Source organism: Thunnus albacares, chromosome 7 (assembly GCF_914725855.1).
Source record: "Thunnus albacares chromosome 7, fThuAlb1.1, whole genome shotgun sequence".
Classification (NCBI taxonomy): domain Eukaryota; kingdom Metazoa; phylum Chordata; class Actinopteri; order Scombriformes; family Scombridae; genus Thunnus; species Thunnus albacares.
Genome location: NC_058112.1, coordinates 1,110,288 through 1,134,696, shown reverse-complemented (window position 1 = coordinate 1,134,696; position 24,409 = coordinate 1,110,288). Strand labels below are relative to the sequence as shown.

The following is a 24,409-nucleotide window of genomic DNA, read 5'->3' as shown; positions in this document are numbered from 1 at the left end:
AGAATAGAAGCTTATATGTTCTGTGTGACATGCCAGATGTCCCTGATGCTTCAAAACTCTGTGTTGATTGGCTTTTAGTCTGCCTCTCCTATCCTATCCTACATTCATAAGTTAGAAATCACTTCCACGCTGCATCAACACATCAGTCATTAATGTGAAGAGGTTGAGTCCTTGATGATGCAACCAGAATATGACACCAGTGCAACCAAATATTTGTATGCTATTTGGTTCAAATGTTCACTCCGTTGTTCCTCTGAATGTTATTTTCTGTACAGATCGCTTTTTCCTCATGTGTTTTGTCCTTTTTACTTATAACTATCATCACATTGCTATTAGCAGCTAGACTAATTATTCTGGGCTTTTGCACTTACTCTACTTACTTACTATGCTGAAGACACTTTATAGCTGCAGTTTTATGTGCTCTATAAATAACAGTTAGAACTGGTGACTGGAGGCTACCTCTACAGTACAGTAAGATACATGCTCTCTGAGGCCGCCAAGTGATCAGCCTGAGACTTAATTACACCCGAAAGAGAAAGAGAGAGAGAGATGTTAAATGTTTAAGACTGACAGGATGTCTTTGGGGCTCTTGCACACAATCACAATCACAATTGCACACACCTTGTATATTCCTTGATTGCACCCATTGTAAGTACTCTCCATGGTGTAACTTCTCAGTACGCCCATTTCCCTCCAAACAACCACCCTGGCTGTGGAAGAGCGAGACTTCTCCACCTGATGAGTTCAAATTAGAAATTAATCTGGAGTCAAAAAGAGAAAAAGCTCAAATATGATTTGATTTAATGTGACATTAGTTGTTTTGTAATATTACTGTAAACAAATTCAGAATACAGGTAAAAATTAATTAAGCCCATATGATGTAAATGATATTTAAAGGATAGAATCACAATTTTTCAAGTGTCTTAAAACAACAGTCAGGTGTCCATAGTAACAGTGAAAGAGGTTTTCCTCGCTGTAATCATTCCTCCTGTTCATACTGGATATTAAAAGATCCCTTTCAAAGTTGCTTTCAGTGGAAGTGTGGAGGCCAAAATCCACAGTGTGTCCACTAGGGATGTACAGAGAGCCCAGTATTTGTATTTGTATCTGTATTTGTTGAGGCAGAAAAATGATTTGTGTTTGTATTCAAATAAAAGTGGAGAGAGGCTTAAAATTTTTGTTTTTATTACACTTTCAATTTTAGAAAATTAAAATGTTACAATAGGTATTTAAGAATAAACTACCTTACGAAGGAGGTCCCCACACTGGGTCTTGAACTGCAGTCTCCCAGATCATAGACAACTGCGCTGACTACTGAACTAAAACTTTACTCATCGCCTCATTGCAGACAGACCTCTACCTATTAATACGCCCATAACACAGAGACAGCACACCTTGTAACATGTAAGGAAGAACTTCAAAGGTGATTCTTGCTTTTCACTTTTCATTTATTGCCTATTTTTTACAACCTAACTTTGTGGAAAGGAGAAGGGAAACAACAGGTTATGGAGAGTCCCTTGTAGCACTTTACTTGTGTCAGTAGTTCAGCTTTATCTCTGGGGAACACCCCCAACTCTGGGAGTGATGTCCAAATAAGGAAATGTGAGTCATGTAGCAGGTGGATGTGACTCCCCTTGTTGACACCTGCTGATAGACATAACAGTGGAGCAGAGGAGAGATACTGAGATAGCAATGTAACTGACCTGCACGATGGTATTTGACATTTTTTGTCTTCTCGAAAACAAATAAATTTGAAATACTTGTATGAAACAAATATTCATAAAAAACCCACTATTTGTGCTTTGTTGACTAACGTATTTCTATTCAGACACACCCCTAGTGTCCACACAGTCATTTTGTGCAAAAATGCATTTAATAGTTGATGTGTAGCTTATATGAGGCTTCATCAGTCTGAGTTAGTCATATCAAGTGGATATCATTTACAGTCTTTTTAGCATCAAATTCCCTCTTTGTGTTTCCTCAGACAGTGTTTCCCTGTTGAGCTGCGGTGGAAGTATAATAACAAAAAGAGGAACTTTGGCACTAAAAAAGACTGTAATGTTAAAAGATATCTACTTGATTTGACTCATTTGGACACTGAAGCTTCATATTAGCTTTAGATAAACTTTCAAATACATTTTTGCACAGAAGGAGGACTGTGGATTTTGTCCCCATCACTTCCATTGTAAGTGCATTATGAAGGGATCTTCTAATGGTCAGTATGAACAGGAGGAACATGTTTCAATGTTCATTTGGATTGACATGGATATACACTAAATGTTATAACAGTGATGATGATGGTGATGATAACAATGAGGATGATGAGTATGATGAGGATGTAATAAGGAGGAGGATTATAATGATCATTCATATACCAAAACCAAAATTATTACAGGCATACTGATTATGCTAATTGTCAAAGACATTAATTCAGACGTACGATAATGATTAGGATGACAGAACCTATTACTATCATCATTATAACTGCTGTTATTAATTATTATTACCAAATAGTTGCAGCTGTTGAAAGAGAATGCTGGTGAGATGCGATCCAAAGTCTTTGCAAGGGTCTAGAGAAGACAGACAGACGGACAGAGAGAGAGAGAGAGAGAGAGAGAGAGAGAGACATTTAGAACCCACAGCAGAAGCAGTAGCAGACATTGTTCAGCCATTTCCATGGCTTCAGATCTTTAACTGCAACTGTTGCAAATGCAGCAGTGGGACATAAAGAGAGGACCACACAGCATTTTGAACTGAAGCCTCTATGGTTGTGTGTGTGCGTGTGTCTTACTCTATATCCAGGGTCTTCTTTCAACCCTACAGTGTCAACAGTAGAGCCAGACTGCCAGAGAGTCTCCTTCACACTGCAGCCATACAGAAAGACATTCTTCTTTCGAGAGTGGCCATGGTAGTCACAGAAAACCTGACAGACAAGCACAGGGAGAGAAACAAAGGTTTGTCTGGAACACACGGCGGAAAGAATGGCCGTAATCAAATGTTTACATCTTTGAATATGAGAAAACAAAATCGCTAACTGTAGTTTATGGTTGTTTATGTCCAGTGGATGTAGATGTTATGTTACACATACAAAATGTTATAACATCAACATGTACTGACATGTCTAAAAGCCTTTATAATTCCCATTAGGTCCTTGTTGGCTAAAATACTTGTGCTAGCATAAACTCTGCTTGTAGAACATGCTCTACAAGCAGACTTATTTTTATTCTCTGGCTTTTAACTGTGTTTAATCTGTTTTATTTCAATCAGGTTTTTGGGTTTTAATTTGTGCTTAAAATATTCCTATTTTACTCTTGCTCTGTTTTTTACAATTATGTGTTATGCACGTATATGTCTTTATGCTTGTATGTGTATACATACGCCTGTCTTTGGGTGCAAAACCTGTTTGCTAAATAAATAAAAGAAACTTGAAAACTTGAAACTTCCTGCCAGCTGTGGAAGATACAAGCTAACCATCATCAGTCAGAAACATAGTAGATTTGGGCAGATTAGGTGATTCAAGGGCAGAATCTGTCGTAAAATACTCAGAAAGGTCTTCAAACTAAATAACTGAAACAACCTCGATTAAATGTTTATTCACACCTTTTGTGTGTGTGTGTGTTTTCTGTATTAAATCAAGACCATGGTCTTTCCCTAACCTTAACCAAGTGCTGACAGAGCCTATGACCATAAAAAAAAAATCAACAATGATATAGTTACTATCAGATATTATACTGCAAGATCAGATCATTTGCAAAAAACAAGAAATATCATGTTACTTAACATTTTAGATATACATTAAGTATCAACATATTTGCAACTTGCCAGATACATTAACAACATTCTCTCTTTCTGATGCAATGTAGTAGTAAACACAGTTTCTAAGAGACAGGGTTGGCAGTGAGCACCACTGGAGAGCATGCTTGGTCCTCAGTATACTTGCTTGCAGGTCTAATTCTGTTGGTCATTGACTTCTAAAATCATGACAAATGACACAAATGCAAAAAGGATTGATATAAGCTTTTTCTGATCTGCCACAAGGTTTGTTTGGTTTACTCACAAAAACTACTTGGTTAAAGTTAGGGATAAGATCGTGAAAATAAAACTGTTTGAATGAAGGAAAACTATGAACTTATTACTGCATGGGTTTTATTCTGTTCCACTGACCATCATTTCTCTTCAAACAACACTGAATTCACCAGAGTAATTGGTAAGATCTCCAAATGTGGCCAAATAAAAATAGGTCCAACGGGTCGAGAAACACAAGCAGTCAGTCAAACTGATTTGGAAGTGATTACCCAAACTGTTAGTTTTACTGTAAACTGTTTGTCTGTCACACTTTTCAGACCCACTTCCTGCTTCAGATTTGGCCTACAGTACTGTCCTTACCACAATTTCCTGTGCTATCATTAAAATTTACATTTTAGGTGTGTTCACATTCAGTTTAACCTCCAAATAAACTGCTTTAGATAATCTAGATAAACTGTTTTATGTGTCAGCTACTCAGTTATTCTGTCCCAGCTACTCACTCTCTCTCAGTTACTTTGTTGAGTACAATGTTGTCATAACTGATAGAGGTGCTGCTAGTTTAGGGAAAGATCATGGTCATGGTTAATAGAACTCAATGCTGACAGCTGGTAGGAACAGTATGTAAACATCTGTGTCAAAGTCACACACTTTGTTGATCTGTCCACCCTGATTACTTCCCGGAGAGGTTTCATGGCTTTTTAATGTCACACTACTTCCTCCTTTGCCTCTGAGAGACAACAGCCATCATTTGCGACCACAAGAGGTTCCTCTGCTTAAAGCTATGCAATTCTAAGCATTGTGTTTTTTCAAACGCAAATCTCCAGGCAGTGAAAAGGTTAACAAATCCTTGATGATTGAAAGTTCACATGTTTTTCACCCTATGTCAGTCTACAGCAACAGTTAATTATGTAAATTAGCCTGAAAAACAACCTCACCACTCTAATTTGGAACAATTAAATAAGCCAATCAAGGTCAATTCATTATAGGTCTTTCTCATTAAAGCCTCATTACATTACATTTCAGTTTCAGCAAGACCCATACAAACACACACTTACAAACGGCACACAGCACACATTCACACACTGTTAGTCTTAGTGTTTGGCTCAATAATGCGCTGCAGGTATTGTGAGGGGAAATTGAAATGATCAGGCATTCATTTTCTTGATAATTAGGTTCCCATTGATTTGAAAATCAGCTCTAATTGTTCAGCATTGCATCTGGAATCAGGAAATAATAGTTATTGCAGGGGTAGGCTCCGATTAGTATGAGATCGTTCCAGCACAAAAAGAGAATTTTAATTTTTATCCAGACCAAAACTAGACCTAAAGAGACCGCAGAGGGACTCACCAGTGGAGTTCGTCCTATACTGTTGAGGTAGTACAGGAAGCCCTTGGTATGGTAGATGGTTGGACTGAGGACGGGGTCTGGTTTACACCACTGACGATTCAGATCTTCACTGTTCAGATCACAGCGATTCCTGAGAGGACATACAGCAAAACAGACGGACAGGACATTTACACTGAATGTTTTTTGCTCAGCCTATTTACGCTCACAGAAGGATGGTAAATTGTTATTATGTGCTTCTTTTATGTAGACTCCGGGACTTATTTAATTGAAAACATAGATAGATAAACGTGATGCAGGTTAGTTGAAGAGCAAATTAAACTCAGTCTCTTCCAGATGTAGACTGAATAAAAGAAGACTACAATAAACATGCTGCAAATACAAATACACAGCAAGTTCCAGTACTTCACATATGGATAACAATGGTTATATAATGAGATCATCTCCGAAATAGTTTGAAATGATAATCATATTTCACATTTATACAAACAGACATTTTAACAAATATAATACATGACTCTGATTATTGAGATCCTTGGTGTTGTGGTGAATCAGATGAGTACTAGTTAATGGTTTGCAGAGCTTGTAAGGGGTGTACACACCCAAGGCTTAACTTCTTGCCTGAGAAGACAATTTCAGGGGACATAAAATGCCTCAAGTATGAATGTATTTACAGAAAATGTGGTTTGTTTTGGTCAAGGTTTGATTTAACTTCTCCTGGAGTTGTAACTGAGGTTGTAAGGTAGATTATTTGATGTATACTAGTGCACTGTTTCATAAGTTTTATAAGATATTTGATGTGTTGACACTTCTTGTAGGTTGGTTGCTCATCAATGAATCTTCTATTGAATTCTCTCAATACCAGATTTGCTGTTAGGTTGCAAATTCCTGGTTGGACTGACCAGTGGTGACTCAGGGATGTTTCCTGGAAAGAAATAACTGTAGTGATTCTAGTTCTGGAAATAACCCAGAAGCCATGTCTTTGGCTGCCATGTGCTTTGGCTACTGAAACAGAGGTGGGATTTTACATGGTCTTCTTTGGCACTGGAGCCAGTCAGCCAGTTTCATCATGAATATTTATAAGCTGGCCTGGAAATTGTCCATATTCCTGAGAACACATATATACAGACACACAGTGCAAAATATGGAAGTTCGAGAGAGAGATAGAGAGGGAAGGGATACATCCTTTTAAAGATCTATTTAGCCTCTGTAGAATAAATGCCTATTACAGTCATTCTTCTGTAGTATTGAACAGGTTTATGCCAGAGAGACAAAGAGGGAGATGGAGGGAGGGACAGATAAAGATAGATAAAAGATAAAGACAGAGGCCAAAGAGAGGATTGAGAGGAGAAAAAAAAAATTTAATTTAAACATTGTCTCAGATTTCCCACAAAAGGTTTAATGAGGTAAAAGAAGAGGTCTTTATTCCGTCAGCCTTAAGACTATTCGTCCACTATCCCAGTCCATTAAAACTCAACCAATTACATATTTGTGGGCCCAGCATGATACTAACCTAACAGCAAATCTGGTATTGAGAGAATTCAATAGAAGATGCATTGATGAGCATCCAATTCATATATAAAATCATAGTCAGTTCTGTGAATTAAATGATCGTTTTAGCAGTTTGAACGTGTAAGAATTATATACACTAATTTTAATTCCAACCTTGTCATGTAGACATTTTTTATGTTTTTTAATGTAAGAAAGTTAGCTCAGTTTTACACGTTGAGAAGTATGGATGAAGAGATGAAAAGATGAAGCCATGACTGGAGTTTTCAGTCATAGAGGTTCAGGTGACTGTTTATTTGCAGTCGAATGAACCTGTACGCTCCAGTAAATAACATACTAAACATAGACATTCGTATACATTCACTGAACAAAGATTATGAAAATCAAATGCAAATTTCTTGCTAGAAATGTTATCAAAATGCATTTCAATGCTGAAAAAAATAAAATAAAATCTTAAAATATCGCACTTTCCACTGAGAATAACAGGAATGGCAGCCATTTTGTTTGTTTTCGCTGAAGGAAACATGACAATCACGTGACATGGACGCAGACCTACATAGGGGTTGTCCCTGCGGTGATCCAGCTTATCAATAGATGATCAGTGATCAACCACATGAATAGATGATAACAGCTTTCTGAACCTACTAGCAGGTGTAGCAGGCCCCTTCTGACCCATATCTGAGGCTGATAACCACTGATAACACCATTCAATCGAGCAATAACATTCGAAGCAGGTGACAACATACTGACAATGTTGGTATTTGCAGAGCCTTACAATTTTTTTACAATTGGTTACCTGCATGGTTCAATTCTGAGTCCACATCTTCAAAACTCTCCACATAGTCCACACAACAGCAACATTTATGGAGCAAACTGTGACACATTTGCATAGTTTTCACACAGAAAGCACTCAGTGACTACAGCCTTCAAATGTTATGAATACTTTTCTCACTCAAACACGAACAAGCAGCAAAACTCTGTGGATATACAGAACATTTTACACGCTTCCAAACTCTTCAGTTTATGTTCAGATACTGTATATACACTGTACACATGTATTCATATAGACAGCAATCTGCCGAATCATAACCACACTGATATACATCTATATTCAACCAAAAAACAAGACATTGGTTTCAGAAATAAAGCCCATTGAAAGCTTTCCTGCTGCATTTCTATCGTTCCTGTAGATATACTGTAGTACATTCTATAGAGAGATATACATCTGACTGTATTTATACAATATACACATTGCTGATACTATCAACTTCTAAAAACTACATATATACAATATACATATGTCTGACACTATCAACCATTAAAAAACAACTTATGCACAATAAAAGTGATTAAACTTTGACTGCCGTAAAAAGATCATTTGTTAGTGTTTTTATCTCAGTGTGCTCTGACACGACTTGTGTTTGTGTCTGCTGGAAAGATTTGCTTTTGTGTGCAAAATGAGCAGCTGTGCACAGCAGTGTGTTGGTAAAGTTGACTGCATGAAAAGTTTTTGAGATGCGGACTCAGTATTGAACCAATAGTAAAAAACTGTAATAGTAATGGGACTAAAAATATACATTTCATTCTGAGGGTTGACAATCAAAGGGCTTTATCCCCTGGGGAACATGAAGGCACTCTATAAACTTTACAGTAATCCGTCCATTAATTTATGAGATAATTGACAATTTAGTCTGAGGGTGGTGCTCGATAAAAACCATATATAATCTGGGGATGATGAACTCTTATTCTTCCATATTTAATGGAAATCCAGCAAATAGATTTAGATATCTTCTCATTTACTTAAGTGTTGGACAAGGGGACATATTTTCCTGCTGGTGGTGAGGAAAGGTTAGGGGGTCACCAAATCCATATATCATCATCCTCTGGGGACAATAAATATTCAGGCCATGTTTCATGGCAGGCTGGCAACAACAGTATAAAAACACCTCATTACAAGTAAAACTCCTGCATTGAAAATCCTACTACAGTAAAAGTACATAAGTATTATCAGCTTGATGTAGTTAAAGTATTGCAGTAAAAGTAGTGGTTTGGATTATTACAATATTTCTCGATTCCTGAGACACATCTTCTTGAAAGTATGCTCCATTTCCCAAAATCCTAAACACAAATGCATAACTGCACACTCATCTTCACAAACTTCAAACTTCCATGTCAAAACCAAACTCTCCACTCAAGATCATGAAATCTTACATCTAAACCAAACTTTACCTTCAGACATCACACAAAAGCCATCAAATACACACACACACTACAAAATAGGCATCACACACTGATGAGATCAATTCAAAACACAAACGTAAAATGAATAATGGCACTTATGGTTTTCCCCTCAACAACCTCTTTATATGATGAACACAACATAAAGAAAACTATACATTTTCATTTTTTTTAATTCCTCAATGTACTGTAGTAAAATAAACTGAAACTGAGTGAAAAAGTAAATGTACTGTAAAAATATGCAACAGATAAAAAAACATAGAATACAGTAAAATAATTGCCATGTATTTACCAATATAAACCAGTGGGATTGGTTTATATTGGTACTGATTGGTGTGTGAACAATTTTGACTCCACCTGGAGAATTGTGTATTAATTGGTTTCCAGCTGTGATGACTTGACTTGAGTTAATGATATTGAATACCAGTGCTTTCTAAATGAGCACATGAGTGAAAACAGGGGAATAGTGTTTATAGGTTTGGGAAATGGGTCTGTCTTTTGGAAGATGGTGTCATAGTTTCGGGTGTTTAGTTAATAGGCCCAGTTAAAGTGTGTAAGCAATCAAGAAAAACTTAATACTGAAGCATCAGTGTTAAAGCAGCATGTTACTGTTGTAGCTGCTGGAGGTGGAGCTAGTTTCAACTACTTAACATACAGTTATGGGGGAACTGTTGGGTCTCTGTAAAATAAAGAGTACGGTCTTGACCTGCTCTATGTGAAAAGTGCCTTGAGATGACTTCTGTTGTGATATGGCGCTATATAAATAAAGATTGATTGATTGATTGATTGATTGATTGATTAACTAGTTTAGTCCAGTGGTTCCCAACCTAGGGGTCGGGCCCATCCAAAGGGTCAGCAGATAAATCTGAGGGGTCGTGAGATGATTAATGGGAGAGGAAAGAAGAAAAAACAAAGTGCTGATACACAAATCTGTTTTCAGTTTTTGGACTTTTTCTCTAATCTTTGATTTCTGGTGAAATATTGGATCATTTGAACATTTATTGAAATGAAAGCATGTGAGAAGTTTAGAGGGAAAAATCACTATTTGGTGGAGCTGTTAACAACTCATAGACATGTGAAATGTGACCCCGACTACACACTGCTTTTTGTAAGACGTCAAAAGCCAAAAAGGATGGAAACCACTGGTTTCATCTTTAACAATGTGTTGTATTTTAAAAGCTTGTTATATTATCCATTGTGTCAAATCTTCATCCGAAAAGTAACTAAAGCTGTCAAATAAATGTAGTGGAGTAGAAAGTACAATATTTCCCTCTGAAATGTAGTGGAGTTGAAGTATAAAGTAGTATCAAATGGAAATACTCAAGTAACGTACAAGTACTTCAAAATTGTACTGAGGTATAGTACTTGAGTAAATGTACTTAGTTACTTTCCACCACTGATAGTTGATGATATCTTGCTCAGGAACTAAGAGCTGGATGTACAGACCGACTGACCATCTTCACAAAGTCCAACACAAGCAGGGCCAAAATACTAAGACTTTGTCTCCAGTAATGTGTTACATAACACAAGAAGATAGCAATCATGACACATCTGAGGACCTTGGCTACTAAATATAGCTAAGGCTGCTGTACACGAGACCAACCAGGATACAAGGGTTTGAGCCCCCTTTCAGTAAGACCCTAATGCTATACTGCAGTGTAAGTGACAGTGATAAATGTATTTCAGAAGGGTGGACACCTGTGTTTGTGTATGCATGATGCATTGATGCATGACAGAGCATCCCCCATCTTCCTCCTCCAAGGAGTCTGTCTTCTCATGGGAAACAGTTTTTCTACTTGCATTTAAAGTGTGTGTGCATGTGTGTGTAACGCATCAGCCTGCCAAAGCTTCCTTCACTATGAGGGAGGAGGTTTGTGTCACATTACAGCATAAAAAATCTACATTCTCACAGCTCACATTCAGAGCCACACACAGTTTTCACACTGCAGATTTGTTTTGCAGAAAGTGGAAATGATGTGTATGCAGAGTATATGTGTACACTTGAATTTGTACATGTACATGCTGGTGTGTATTGTACAGGTGTGTGTGTGTGTGTGTATGTGTCAGTTGGTAAGCTTGAGTGAGCTGAGTTGAGTGTAATCAAAAAAAGCAAATAAGCTGTAAAACTATTTAAACAAAGTGCATGAAGTTAAATTAATGACTCCCACACAAGAGATGAATGCCAGGGCTATTAAGCAACAAAAAAAGGGTCCTGAAAGGGAAACAGCATTCTGTTTTACAATTCCCACTTTTACAAATCCCCTTGCTGTGGCGGGGACATTTCAATTAATAAGTTAAGTCAGTTGGTGAACATGAACAGCCTTCTCTGGAAGCCAAAAGAACACCAGACCTATATCTGTGATACAATCCAGACTTTCTCAACTACATGTTCATGAAATGACAGATTTGCTCTCCATTTTGAATACAGAGGACACTGAATAGCATAATTTGAAGTTAAATTTATTATTTTGGAGCTGAATTACAGCAAACTGAATGTAATAACATTACATGAAATTTAATTCAGTTGGTCTGAAACTGTATTTGATCTTCATTGAAAATTCAACTCTATATACTCAGGGTCTCCGCAAGTGTAGCCAAGTTTTTGCAAGCCACCGCTGAGCCAAATGATCGGGAATTTTTTTATGTATTTACAGTGGGGTGGATCTGTTGGAAACATAGATGTAACAGTTGGAAAGCTACTTAATGTAGCTTAAAAGTTAAGGACAGAACTTTTTGTTAGCAGTTGTGTTATACAGCAGTCTTGACAGTTTGAGGCACCACTCGTGTTTTAGCTGCAGTGTACAAGCTAACGGCTAATGGTAAGCTAGAGGAGTGAGTGAGAGAGCGGTGTGTGGCTGATGTCAGGGTGGACAGAGGTGTTCTGATCGGCAGAGCTGGGTGAGCAGTATAAACTGTGAATGTAGCTGTACATGTAGGCTATATTATGATCCACATTTTACAATAAAAATAAATTATGCAGTCCATCAAGCAAAGCAGAGTTCCTGAATTTTGTATAGATACATTTTGCTGATGGTAGTGACACGAATGAGCTGCAATTTATTCCATGGAGCAGTAAAAGTGTCTCAGAACTTTTGAACCAGATATGGTGTAAACTTTGATTATTTATTTTAATTTATTTTGTTGTTGAAATGTGCCCAGCAATCCAAAGCTGTAAGAATCAGTAGCCAAATGTATGTAAATATGTTTTGAATGGCCTTTGTTTAATTTCACTTTCTTGCAGGGTCATTTGTTGCTCATTAAGAGAAAAATGTACTGTAATCTAAAGTCCACACATCTGGACACTACTACATACATCCCACCTGGATGTTCTCCGGAGTCCTGTGGATTTTGTAGGTAATACATAGCATAGTACATGCTTCCTCAATGCTCAACTCCCATACCAGTTAAGACATCAGACCATCTAATGTCATGTCACTATCCGCCAGGACATTGCATCTTTATTTCCCACTGTTCGACCCTTATTAGACCTTCTTAGAGGGTAATCTGTGACACATTACAACAGAACTGTACCATAAACTAAAGTGAAACTTTTCAACATGCCCAAGACTTCAGAAAGTGATAAAGAGTTGAAACGCATCTCTTATGTCTTTAGGCTGGCCCTCAACAAGTTCTTGAACTGTGTCTTTATTTTACTTTGAGTTTTACTTAGACATCTGTTAAATTAAATTTAAATAAATTTTGTTCTTCAAGTATGAACACATTTTAATCCTTTATTGAGAAGTGCAGTTATATTTGCTTTTATAATTCTTAACAAGAAAGCTCACGTTTTAACATGTAGTATTTTCCTTTTGAAGTTCATCTGACCAAAGTAATTACTATAGCCAACTAAAGGGTAAGAACAGCCAGAGTAAATTTTCCAACACTCAACAATATCACAAAGACTCAGCAAAAGCCTGAACTCAGCGCTGGCTCACGTTGTTCTGAAGAAGACAGCAACACCTCAGCCGGACCTCTGGTCGCCAGCCCAAACTAGACAGCCACACGGACTGAAATTACCATCTGTCAGGCTCACTAGCTCAGCGACAGACTCTTTCACTACGTCGACTGGGAGCTCAGCCAGTAACAACTGCTCAGCTTCACCCTTGGTCCATCATCCCCGCCCAAAAAGCCTGCACAATCCGGACCTGCAGAGACGACATCAGCTACAACGAAACTCCTTAACAGTAAGGCATAACATGGCCTTGTGATCAAGGTTAATGTCTGATAAAATAAAGTGATAAATAATTTCATTAGATAAGCTGAAGCTCTCTTAGCATTCCCCGTTGTTATAGCATTAAGTTAGGTTCAAGTCACTCACTTCGAGCCACTATTTCCTAATATTCAGTGTTCCTACTATGATTTAAATTTATTATTCTTTTGTTTTATTATTCTCTTTGTCATGTACTATTACGATGTTTTGTTATATTAATAAATGTCTTCATTTATCTTAAGAAGTTGTTGCTGTGGTTTCATTTGAGCACAGCAGACAGAGGTCACTGTTATGAAAAGAATTTAGGATTAATTTGAGACTGATCAATTAAACGTTTCCTTCTAACATGAAAAAAGAGGTGGTGCCCTGACGAGTGAATCAAAGAATAAAAGTAGAGATTGACCCCTACACTGTGTTTGTTTACTGTCAAATAAAGACCATATTAATTCTAGATTTTGTCTAATTTGTACAAATTAGACAAAAACAATAGATACAAAGTACGGTTTATTACGTCTTATCAGTGTACCATAAAATAAAGTGCAACTGAGATTTATTTGTCTTCTGTGGCAGTAAATACAACACATGGCTCCGCTGCCATCTCAACTATATTCAGAGTTCAACAAGATATTTAAGGCTGACAAACTGTAACGTTAACTTAACAATGATTAACAGCAGGACTATGACTACGAGCTGGCACTTCCCCACAGATACACACAGGCTTGGTCTGGCAATCTGGCAACTCTGACAAATGCCAGATGGGTCAGCTCACCTAGTGGGCTGCAAGGCTACCAGCAATGTGGGGAAAAAAAATTGTGGTGAAGAAAATTTGACCTGCCGGCCGCAGCCTACCTGATGTTGGAACAGCCCATCTGATTGTTGGTTACGCGGTCCCAATTGTCAAAAGGCTATGTACTGTAAGGCTGGTGCAGGAAGCACTGCCGTCATCCTTCCCTCACCCCTTTAGTGTCTATATAACGTTAATGTCAGAGGTCAAGCAGGAAATAATCAGATCAAGAAGACAGAAAGAGTGGACATTGAACTGGAAAATACAGCTAGGTGATACAAATGGATAAAGGTCCCAAAAAGTGAAGGTGGAGTGGAAAAGGTCAGAGAGAAAAAGAAGAAAAAAAGCACAGTTGTCCATGAGTGAGTGACTGAATAAGTGAGTGCCTGAGTGAGTGATGAAGTTACACCACTGGTCGGCCGGCCCAGTGTTGGAGTTTCCCGATTGGCCGTTGCTCTTTCAAAATGAATCGATCGAGATGATGGAAGCAGAGGACAGCAGTGTGATGCAGAGTGACTGTGTTTCCTGCTCCAAGCTCTGACACTCTCAGCTCTGGTGTTAATGCTGTAAAGTTGGCTAAACTCCTCTTTAAACAGGTACGTACCAGCATCTCTACTGTCTCCTCCTCTACTGTCCAGTGTGATCGACTCTCCGGCTGACAGTGCTGTCAACAGCCAGCAGCAGAGACACTTGATTTTATCTTTAACTGAACTAATACCAGGATGTGTTTTCATTTCTCTGATGTTTTCACGTTACAAACAATGAAGAACAGCATTAAAACAAGTCTTGCAGGTTAAACATGAGATTCATGTAGCTGTTATATCAGGTTAGTGCGGGGCAGCTGCTCTGCAGGTGCGCTTGATTTGACTGTAACTGCGGTAACCAGGCAGAGATGAGCCTCCTGAATTGTACCCAAAGTGCTGTCAAAAATTTCATTATAATTTTCACCACAGCCTCCATGATCAACGGGAAAGAGGCAGAAAAAAGGTGCATGCACAGTTCAAGCACAGTTAAAGCACTCCAAATAACCATCACTCTGACAAAACATTCAGTGCAGAGTGAAAAACCAGAGACATCCACAGAGTGAAACAGATGAAAGAGCAGGGGGAGTTAACAGATAATTAGAATAGTTACAATTAGAATTAAAAGAAGTTCTCTTTCACATTAAACATCCCAAGATAGGAGTGGAAAGTATTGTTCTTGCAACTGCATTTACAACCTTTTTTTTGACTCAAATGTAGTTTAACCATGTCATGTGATATGCTACTTCAGTACACTACCAGCAAATATTACTGGAACAGAAAATTGCAGTTAAACATTCAATATCCAGGAATTCACATTAAAACACTACCGCGGACTATGCCTGTGACAAATTGGCCACAATTCCACACACTGATCATGCACGGTCCAGCCATATACTAGGTTTTTGACCTAGTCTTGTTTTTGAGGTTTTTGAGATTTTTGCCTGCTCCCTTGGATTAATTTTCCTCAATTTCTATTTCTGACCCTGTTTCTGCGTATTAGCGAAATTAAGTGACTTTTGCTTTTCAGTCCACCACACCACTCAGTCACTACACAGTTTTTGCTTATTATTGTTTTTAGACTATTGGGGACCACTGACTTCATGGATAATGACGCATTTATTCAGGGTTTTTCTCCTAATATCAAGTTCAGAACAGTTTCTTGAGTCTGTCTCATAGTCTGTATATGAAGATGGATATAGTGAGGTGTGATGTCAACCACTGGTTTACATTGGAGCCAGTTTGAGGCTCGGAGTTGTAGCTTATGGTCTGTGTTGTCTTTTCCATCTAGAGCCACAACCTTCTAAATGAAGGGTGTGGGGTGTTGCTTGTCACACTCTTCGAGGTCTGAAGTGTTTGAATGATTGAGAGTGATTGAGACCATAATGACACATTGTAAAAATGATTGACTTAGTATTTCTAGAGAGAAGTTGAGGCTTTTTGAGCAATTAGAGCATCTAGCAGCCATTGGTGGCATTGCACTTTAAGATACCTCTGCATTGACTTCAGTCTCAAGCCATAGTAGCTGCTGCTTGGTCTGTCTTCTCTCTGTTTCTGTCTTGCGCTGATTGTCTCTGCCTGCTTTCCCTCATCTTTCGTTTTTTTTTTTTTTACTCTGTTTCCCTCTGTCTTGCTGTAATCCCTCTCTCCCTCTAAATCTCTTGCCTTGTGCCGCAGCCTCCCAGCCTCAGCTGTGTCCCAGGGCAGCAGACACAGGGATCTAACGAGTTAAAACTCTTTGTAAACTGTTACTTTCTAACACTCCCTTTGCCTAGCACTGCTGCTGCCTGCCCTCAGGCGTGTGTGCATTTTTGTGTGTGTGAGCGACGGTCTGTGTGCATTTGTGTGCGATGTCATTAGGAATCTGCTGCCAGATAATGTTTTATTCTATGAGCTTCAGTTCAGCCTATAGCTCATATTAATTTGTTATTTAATTTCAAACAGGCAGCATTCAAAATCACTGTATGTTTATCCAGCCTTTATGTGTGTTTGTGTTTATCAGTGTAAAAAATCACTGTGACATTCAAATCTGCCTGTATAGATGGATCCCAGATGCTCTTAGAAGTACAGTGTGCACTGTGTATTAGTCATTTGTTGGCTTTTGTTGCATGGTATTGATGGCAAATGTGCAAATGAACACATGAATGTAACTACATGAGAGCTGTAATATTCCTATAGTTTTCATAAAGTGCTAGTGTCTGTGTTCCTGTCAATAAGATATCCACTGCTCTCTAGACCTTCAGAGATGAATCACTGTCAACTGGAAACACTCCTCAACACCTGAGAGAGTAATTAAAAGATTGAGTGAGTGAGTGAGTGAGTGAGTGAGTGAGTCTGTGTGTGTGTGTGTGTGACTCTTCTGAATAAATCACAGGAAACATCAGTTACTGAGCCAGAGATAGTAGAAGTTGTGAGCCAGAGCCAGAGTCCAAGTAGTTGTTGCCTTTTCCGGCATTAAACCAAGACCACCATGTTTCCCTAACCTTAACCAAGTGTTGAGAGTGTCTAAACAAAACCATAAATATGTTACTGCCAGCAGATATACTGCAAGACTGTATGAAAACAAATGAAACGCCTTATAAGTGCACATTTTCAGATACGTTCACTACGAATAGTTTGCAATTCAGCAGATATGTTAATTAAGTTAATTGGTTTTCCTCACTATATTGGTCAAAAACAATCATAATATTTCATAAAAAACAGATTTGCTGTGCAAAGGATTAGTACATAGATGGTTACCTTCACATAAACTGTTTACAGCTGTATAGTGAGAATTTGTGCATTACGCACTAACCCTAACCCTAACCCTAACCCACTTCAGATCATTATACACATGGTTTTCTAGAGTGAGGATGAGATGGTGAAGTGGAAATGAATATAAAATCTCCAGTCTCACTGTGTGTGTGCAGTGTGCGGGAGCCCAGAGGCTGCTTCTAACACATTCTGATATTGAGGCTACTTATACATCTTTGTGGGAGAAAGAAAATGCAATTGCATCATAGACTTAAAAATAAGTATGAACTGCAGTGCTATTATGCTTTCAGTGTAGAGTGTCACAACAAGTATTTAAGGATCCACCATAGTAACGTCCACAATAGGCTTGTGTCTCTTACCTCATGTTTCCAATAGTTATAGAGTAATGGTCAGTATGCTTAAACAAGGACATAGAGATGATTATTTCACGTTTTAATGTTAATTACACTGTCATCTTAGCAATATCAAGAGATAAATCAATTGAAAATCTTGAAGTCTATTCTACCATATTGTAAATGAAAACAAAACATAGGTTATTGTAATTTTGGGCTTGGAGGGTTATCTGCATCAGATTGAGCTGGGTTTGTATCGGCTCCACCACTGTAGTTAAGTTCAGCAGGAAGTTACTGTACCATGAGATTAGTCCTTGGAAGGACTGTAGTGAGACTAGGTTGTGTGGGGCTGGGGCATAATGGATGGCTGATATATGATCTGTGTCAGGCAGAATTCCTTCTTTGGAAATGACATGGCCCAAGAATCTGAGGCTTGATTGTTTGAATGAACATTTTTGTGTGTTCAGTTTCAGGCCTGCATCAACGGCCAGAGGAAGAATACCAGCTTTCAACTGTGAAACCAAAGATCTTTGGCTTCTAGATAGACAAGATGTAACATATAAATCAGGGCCAAAATTCTGTTTGATATGAATATATGTTCTTAATTTTGGCTTTGACAGAATGTTTTCAAGCCATTTTTCTTCAAATTTCAGTAAAAGCTAATGGAATTCACATTGCAAGCACAGATTATTCCCGCAGATATACAGTGTGTCCACTTCCTCTAAAATTGAGTGAAGCTCCTTTGCCCATGGAGAACTGTATGATTTGCTCCACATAAATACTTTCTTATTTATTTTGTTCTCTGCCATTTTGATTAGATGGTCCCACAGTTGGATGATTTCACATTTTCGTTGTACAGATCCTGGTACCCAGCCCATGTCTCCCTGAACTGCTGGAATCGGAGCAAATCTATGAACCTCCAGAAAACATCTTATAGCTCTATTCTGTATGGAGTCTATAGTTTTAGATTCTTTTAAACTGCACACCCCTGCAGCATAATTCAGTATGGGGGAGACACATGCATCGTGGAGTTGGGTATATGTAGAATAACCAAGAACATTACATACTTTCAATTTGTTAATAACTGATCCCAAAGCTCTCCCAGCAGAGTCAGTGAGGGACCCAGTTCCAACCTCATAAGTCATAAATTCATCAAGAAAGACACCCAAGTATTTATAGATACTAACATATTGTAAAGCGACTGAACCAAAACTAATTATTTGTGTACTTCTTTCCATACCTTTCTTTCTGAAATGCATTATTTGTGTTTTGCTCTAATTTATTGTTAATCTCCACTCATAACACCACAACCTAATCATGTTTAACATATTCTGTAGATCAAACTCAGACTCAGCCTGTAAAATTATATCATCCATGTGTAATAAAATACCCGATTTAATGTCATCTATACATACGCCTAAATTAGCTTCCTTAATCTGTAGAGCTGAATCATTCACAAATAATGCAAAAAGAGGTGGAAAAAGTATATCATCTTGTTTTACTCCAAAAGGTGTATCAAACCAGTCAGTAACATATCTTTGATCTCAACACAGGCAACTGGACAACTATACAGGGTCTGGATTGCTCTATAGAATCTACCATCCACACTCACTTCCATAAGTTTAAAGGCAAGCAAAAGCCTTTTGAAAGTAGGTTTGCCTTTGGCAATTCTATTTCTAATAATACTTGATACTGAATGTGTATGATCAATACAGGTTTGTTTCTTTCTAAATCCATTCTGCTCATTGACAAGATACTTTCCTATTTCTAAATGTTGTGTGAGCCTTTTGTTCAGTATATTAGAATACAATTTGTAAGGTGAACTAAGGAGGCTGATGCCCCTATAATTGAGGGGTATTATGGGATCATTTTTTGATGACTTTGGAACAGGCTTAATAATGGACTACTGTCAAGATTATATTATGTTCTAAACATGTCTTGAAAAGAAAAAAAAAAGAGGACCTCTAAGAGATGTGGAGATTCCCATTCCAGATGCCTTATTCAATTTTGCTTTGTTTATAGCCCTTTTAACTTCTTCTATAGTAATATTGTGGTTCAGAACTGTATTTGGGCTATATCCTGGTGTATTCATAGCCATCTCCAGCTTACATTTTATAGCACAAATATATAAGAACGTGTCATCAAAACCAAGTGGAATATGGTTTCCTAGAAATAAATCTACAAAATCTCTCTCCCATTTTCCAAATACTACCTCTTTTTATTGTCAATCTCACCATTATCTAGTATAATTTAATTAAGATTTTCTTTAATTTCTTAGGGCCAAGTTTATTTATTTATTTCCAAAATTGTTGTGAGTTATTTTGTAATCAATGCAGCTGCAATGCTTGTCCTTGTCTAAATTGCTTTTTTATAGATCTGTATAAAATAAACTGAGTTTGCCTGCATCATTCCCTAAGTTGTCTTTGGGTCAGTGGGTGCTTACATTTTAGAAATTCCCTCTCTGCCTGTCCTTTATTATTCGACTCCATATTAAGTTTTTTTAGTTCTGCATTCCAATATGGCTTAGTCCTACCCATTTACTGATATGCCCCTTTCTTACTTGAGACATAAGTTTTTGTCACTAGGTATATTGCACACTGTATCACAAAATAATTAGACTATATTGCAGCTCCTGGTGTTCCATACATATTCCTATTATCCATGGTCATCCATGGTTTTATCCATCACGTTTATTCTAAAATGTTCCAACAGATAGTTTTTTAACCAAGGTACCAACTCCTCTTGAGGCTTTTTTGGCTCTTACATGTAACTTCCTATTGTTACCAAACCAGCAGTAGTCTGGAAAATCAATCTGATCATTGTGTGATAGATGTGTTTCATTTAATGAAATGATATCAGGGTTTAGAGTCTACAGTAGTGAGATTCTGGTTGTCCGTATTTTTTTTTTCAAGCAAGTCCAGTTGTGATTTTAATAAATGTGTTGACAGATTTGTATTGGACCTGATGTTTTTATTTATATAATAACTATATCGTGATATTTAAGTCAATAAGCGAACTAATGACTTTTGTAGTCTACACAGCTTTCTATAATCTGCCAATCAATGGTGCATTCATCATATTTGTTTTATCAACTGCTCTTTGTAAGCTCAGTTTGATAAGTTCATTGAGCTTTATTTTGGTTTTCCTTTATTTCATCATTTTATTTATTTTCAGTTTTGCTCTTTTTATTTTGTCCTCTTTTGTGTTACACTTTGCAAAAATGATTGATTGTCTTTTGGGACTTTAATAAGATATTACAGCTGATAATGATGAATTATGCTTTCTATAAATGTGTTGTGTGACACAACAGCTGCTCTGTTGTTACATTTTGACACAGATTGTTTTTCTTCTCCGCTGTACTTTTCATTGCTGTTGTGTGTCTACAGACTGGCGGAGAAGGTAAGGTGAGTGATTTTTCCTCCTTCTTATGTTGTTTATTTGTAGAGGCCTGATATGTGCACAATGACATAATGATAGATTTATCAAACAGAACCATGTATACATGCAACTTTATTAATCTGTTACAAATAGTGCATATGCTTATTCCTGTGTTTTATGTATCTGGTACTGTAGTTCAGGGCTATAGAATATTAAAAAGATAAAAGAGAAATGTGAAAAAGAGAATGTGATTATCACAAATCAGGAGCACAAATCATATGGCATGTATTCAGTTTCATTTGAGTGAAAGTATCTATGTCCCCAAGTCTCACTTATACATAACAAAGAAGGGAGGGCTGACCACATTGAGGGAGAGGAGATCACATTTCCCTGTCAAAGCTTCAGACACATGGGACTATATTTTTGCAGGCAAAACAGAAAGGCAGACTGGCACAGATGCCTGTCTGCTCACTCACTTCTCAGCTTCATGTAACCAGATTCTGTTCTGTAGACTCATTTTACAGTTCCACTCACTGTTTTCATGGTCATGTTTTTTTTTTTTTTTGTACTGTTTAAAGTAATTTAAAATGTCATACACCAGTGTTTCTCACAATGGGCTTCATCATCCTCAAAAGATCCAGGGCTGGGCACAAAGACCCTCAGCACTATAACTACATCACATTGCTTCCACCTTTCTTTCTGAGGTACACACGTCATTACTCGCATGAGGTTGCTTGTTCAGAAAACATGAACATTATTATTCTAAGGATTTAAACAAAACACCAGTGCAGTTATTTTTCTGCGGATACAATCTTGGATAGTTATATGTAAGACCTCTCAAAGATATTTAAATAAACAAGAAAGAAGAAAAAAATCATTCTCTGATTAAGCTAACAACAAGAGTTATGCAATCTGTGACCAGGGGTCACAAGTCACAAGTTCAAGGACTAAGCTGATGTTCTGAGAAACATTTTGGCCCTCAGTATCCAAAATCTAATGTAAGGATAGGTATGGTAACCAGGATATTTTAGCTCTATTTGAACTTCACGCTAAAGATTTGGCATGCAGTTTTAAAGCTGCATTAATCAATACTTTTTATATTAATAAGAGATCAGATGACTATGTGTAATGTGAAAGGTGTTGCTAGTAGGAAGAACCCACAGATAATAATCACTGCAGTTCCCCCCATTTAGCCTATTTTACATCCTTGTTTTAGTTTGCCATCTTGCAAAGTCTGCTTTCATCAACTGGTTTCCAGCAGTTTTTCAGTAAACCTATATCTGCTCAGCATCAAACAGCAAACAGCTATAGACTAGCTGGTGAACACAGTGGAGCATCCAGCAGCTAAAGAGACCGATATTTCCCTCAGGAGTTGGTAGAGAGCAAAAACAGAACTAAAAGAGAGTGATAATTGGACTTACATTCACCAGGTGGGCAGAAACACGACTCCAAATGAATGATAATGTTGCTCCGTAAGTACTGGATGTGAAAATAATCAACTGTTTGCTTACAAGTTGAAACATATCACCTTAAAAGTTGATGATATGTGGATGCATTGTCGGATTGTTGCACTGACCCCAAATGACCAAACAATCAATTAACGCAGCTTTAAGTGTATTAGCAGGGTTCTATCATGGCAACAATCATACTTTGCAGCCAAATATACAGCTGTATAGACTTTGAACTGCACAGATTTTATTCTTTTCTCATATTTTCCACACATAATTTCACAATTTCAGACTAGCGGAAGACGTAAGTGAAACAAACAAATAAGGCCTTACAGACATGACAGAATAACGGGAGCTATTGTCGCTGCAAATCTTTTTTTTCTCTTGGCACATAACATGAGAAAATGAATCAAAGAAAAGGAAAAACATATACTCAGCTAAAACTTATGAGAACTCCCCTGCTTCAAATGGTTCATATGCCTTTAAGGACTCAAAATACAAACACAAACCAACAGGGAATGGGATCTGAAGTAGCAACTTTTGTTGATGCTTTGGAAACGTTGTTCCAGTTTCACACTAAATTCAGGCTCAGAGAATTGACCTGAGAGACAATGAGAAAGTCAGAGGAGAAATGAGAGATGGAGGAGACAGAAAGAAACCTGACGGCAGGATGAGTGAATCCCTGCGGTGTCCAACTTAATTCCTGTGAAATGTCAGACTTGTATTGCAAGACTTACATCACACACACACAGACACACACACATACTACTACACAAACATGACTTCCAGAGAGCCAAATAAAGAAATAGTCAGGTAGAGACAGATTGAGGTAAGTCAGGCTGCTTCAGGTCATAAGGACAGAGCATTTTGATGGTATATTGCTCATGTCCTGTCATCTTATTGTTTTTTTTTATCTCCAGTTGAAACAGGGTGTTAACGCTAGACACATCATGTAGAGGGAATGCACTTAAGATAATTCACAGATTGATTTGCCTAAATTACAAAACAAATTACAAGAAAAAACTTGAATGTATCCTGCAACTACAGTATGCACTTGCTACAGTACCTTGTGGCATGAACATAGTTTTTGTCATAGGTGAGTAGGTTGTGAGAACTTTGGCTGAACTAACCCTTTAAACAAGAAAAAAAACATCAACAGAGAAAAAGCAGAGTAATTCACTGTATACCTGACATGTGTTCCACACAGCAGGTTCAACAAACTCTGGATCTAACCCTGAGTAGACTAACCCTGAGATGAAACTCCTGAACAGGCCCATGGAGTAGTTTGTAAAGCTACTTTATCTACTGTACTTCACCTTTGCTGCTCAGTAGTCAATGTGGCACTTGTGTGAACTGTTTTTAACAATCCATTTGTTGTCTGTTTGTGTCTTCAAAACTCCCTAGCTTTGGCCCATACTGTCTCGTAATACCACTTTGTACCACAGGGGTGATAGTGAGTCACTGTAGTGTCCAGTCTGCCCTCAGTCCAACATGAGAGGAGGAAGAAGTAGTGCTGCCCTGAGCCTTGGCAGTAATGGCAGTAATAGCCAGGTTGAAATTTTCACTGTAGGACTCTTAATATGTCACTTTATTGAGTTTTTTTTTTCAGGCGAGAAAGTAACCATGTAGATTCCCAATATGTAGTCAGTTTATCCATTTGGAAAGTTGCACATCTATAGAATAGATAATGGACTATCCTACTGAACTGGACTCTGTACATATTTCTGGGACTAAGTGCAATATATAGACTATTTTATCAATTCACTTTTTTTAAGTATATATTCATACTTGTTTAATAATTATTTATGTGTGTAGTCTTAAATATGCAGTGCATGTGTCTGTTGAAGATTCTACTGCTTGTGTTT

At 37.6% G+C, this 24,409-nt stretch overlaps 1 protein-coding gene across 1 annotated transcript in view; it reads right to left on the bottom strand.

Annotated features, from left to right (window-relative positions):
• LOC122986390 (cytosolic carboxypeptidase 4) overlaps window positions 1-24,409 on the bottom strand; it is a 200,941-nt gene that overhangs the window by 22,827 nt on the left and 153,705 nt on the right. The window contains exons 22-25 of the mRNA XM_044357626.1: window positions 5,374-5,503; window positions 2,792-2,923; window positions 2,508-2,570; window positions 622-735 (exon numbers count right to left, since the gene is read on the bottom strand). Coding sequence (XP_044213561.1) covers window positions 622-735; window positions 2,508-2,570; window positions 2,792-2,923; window positions 5,374-5,503 — 439 coding nt within the window. The remainder of the gene's footprint in view (window positions 1-621; window positions 736-2,507; window positions 2,571-2,791; window positions 2,924-5,373; window positions 5,504-24,409) is intronic.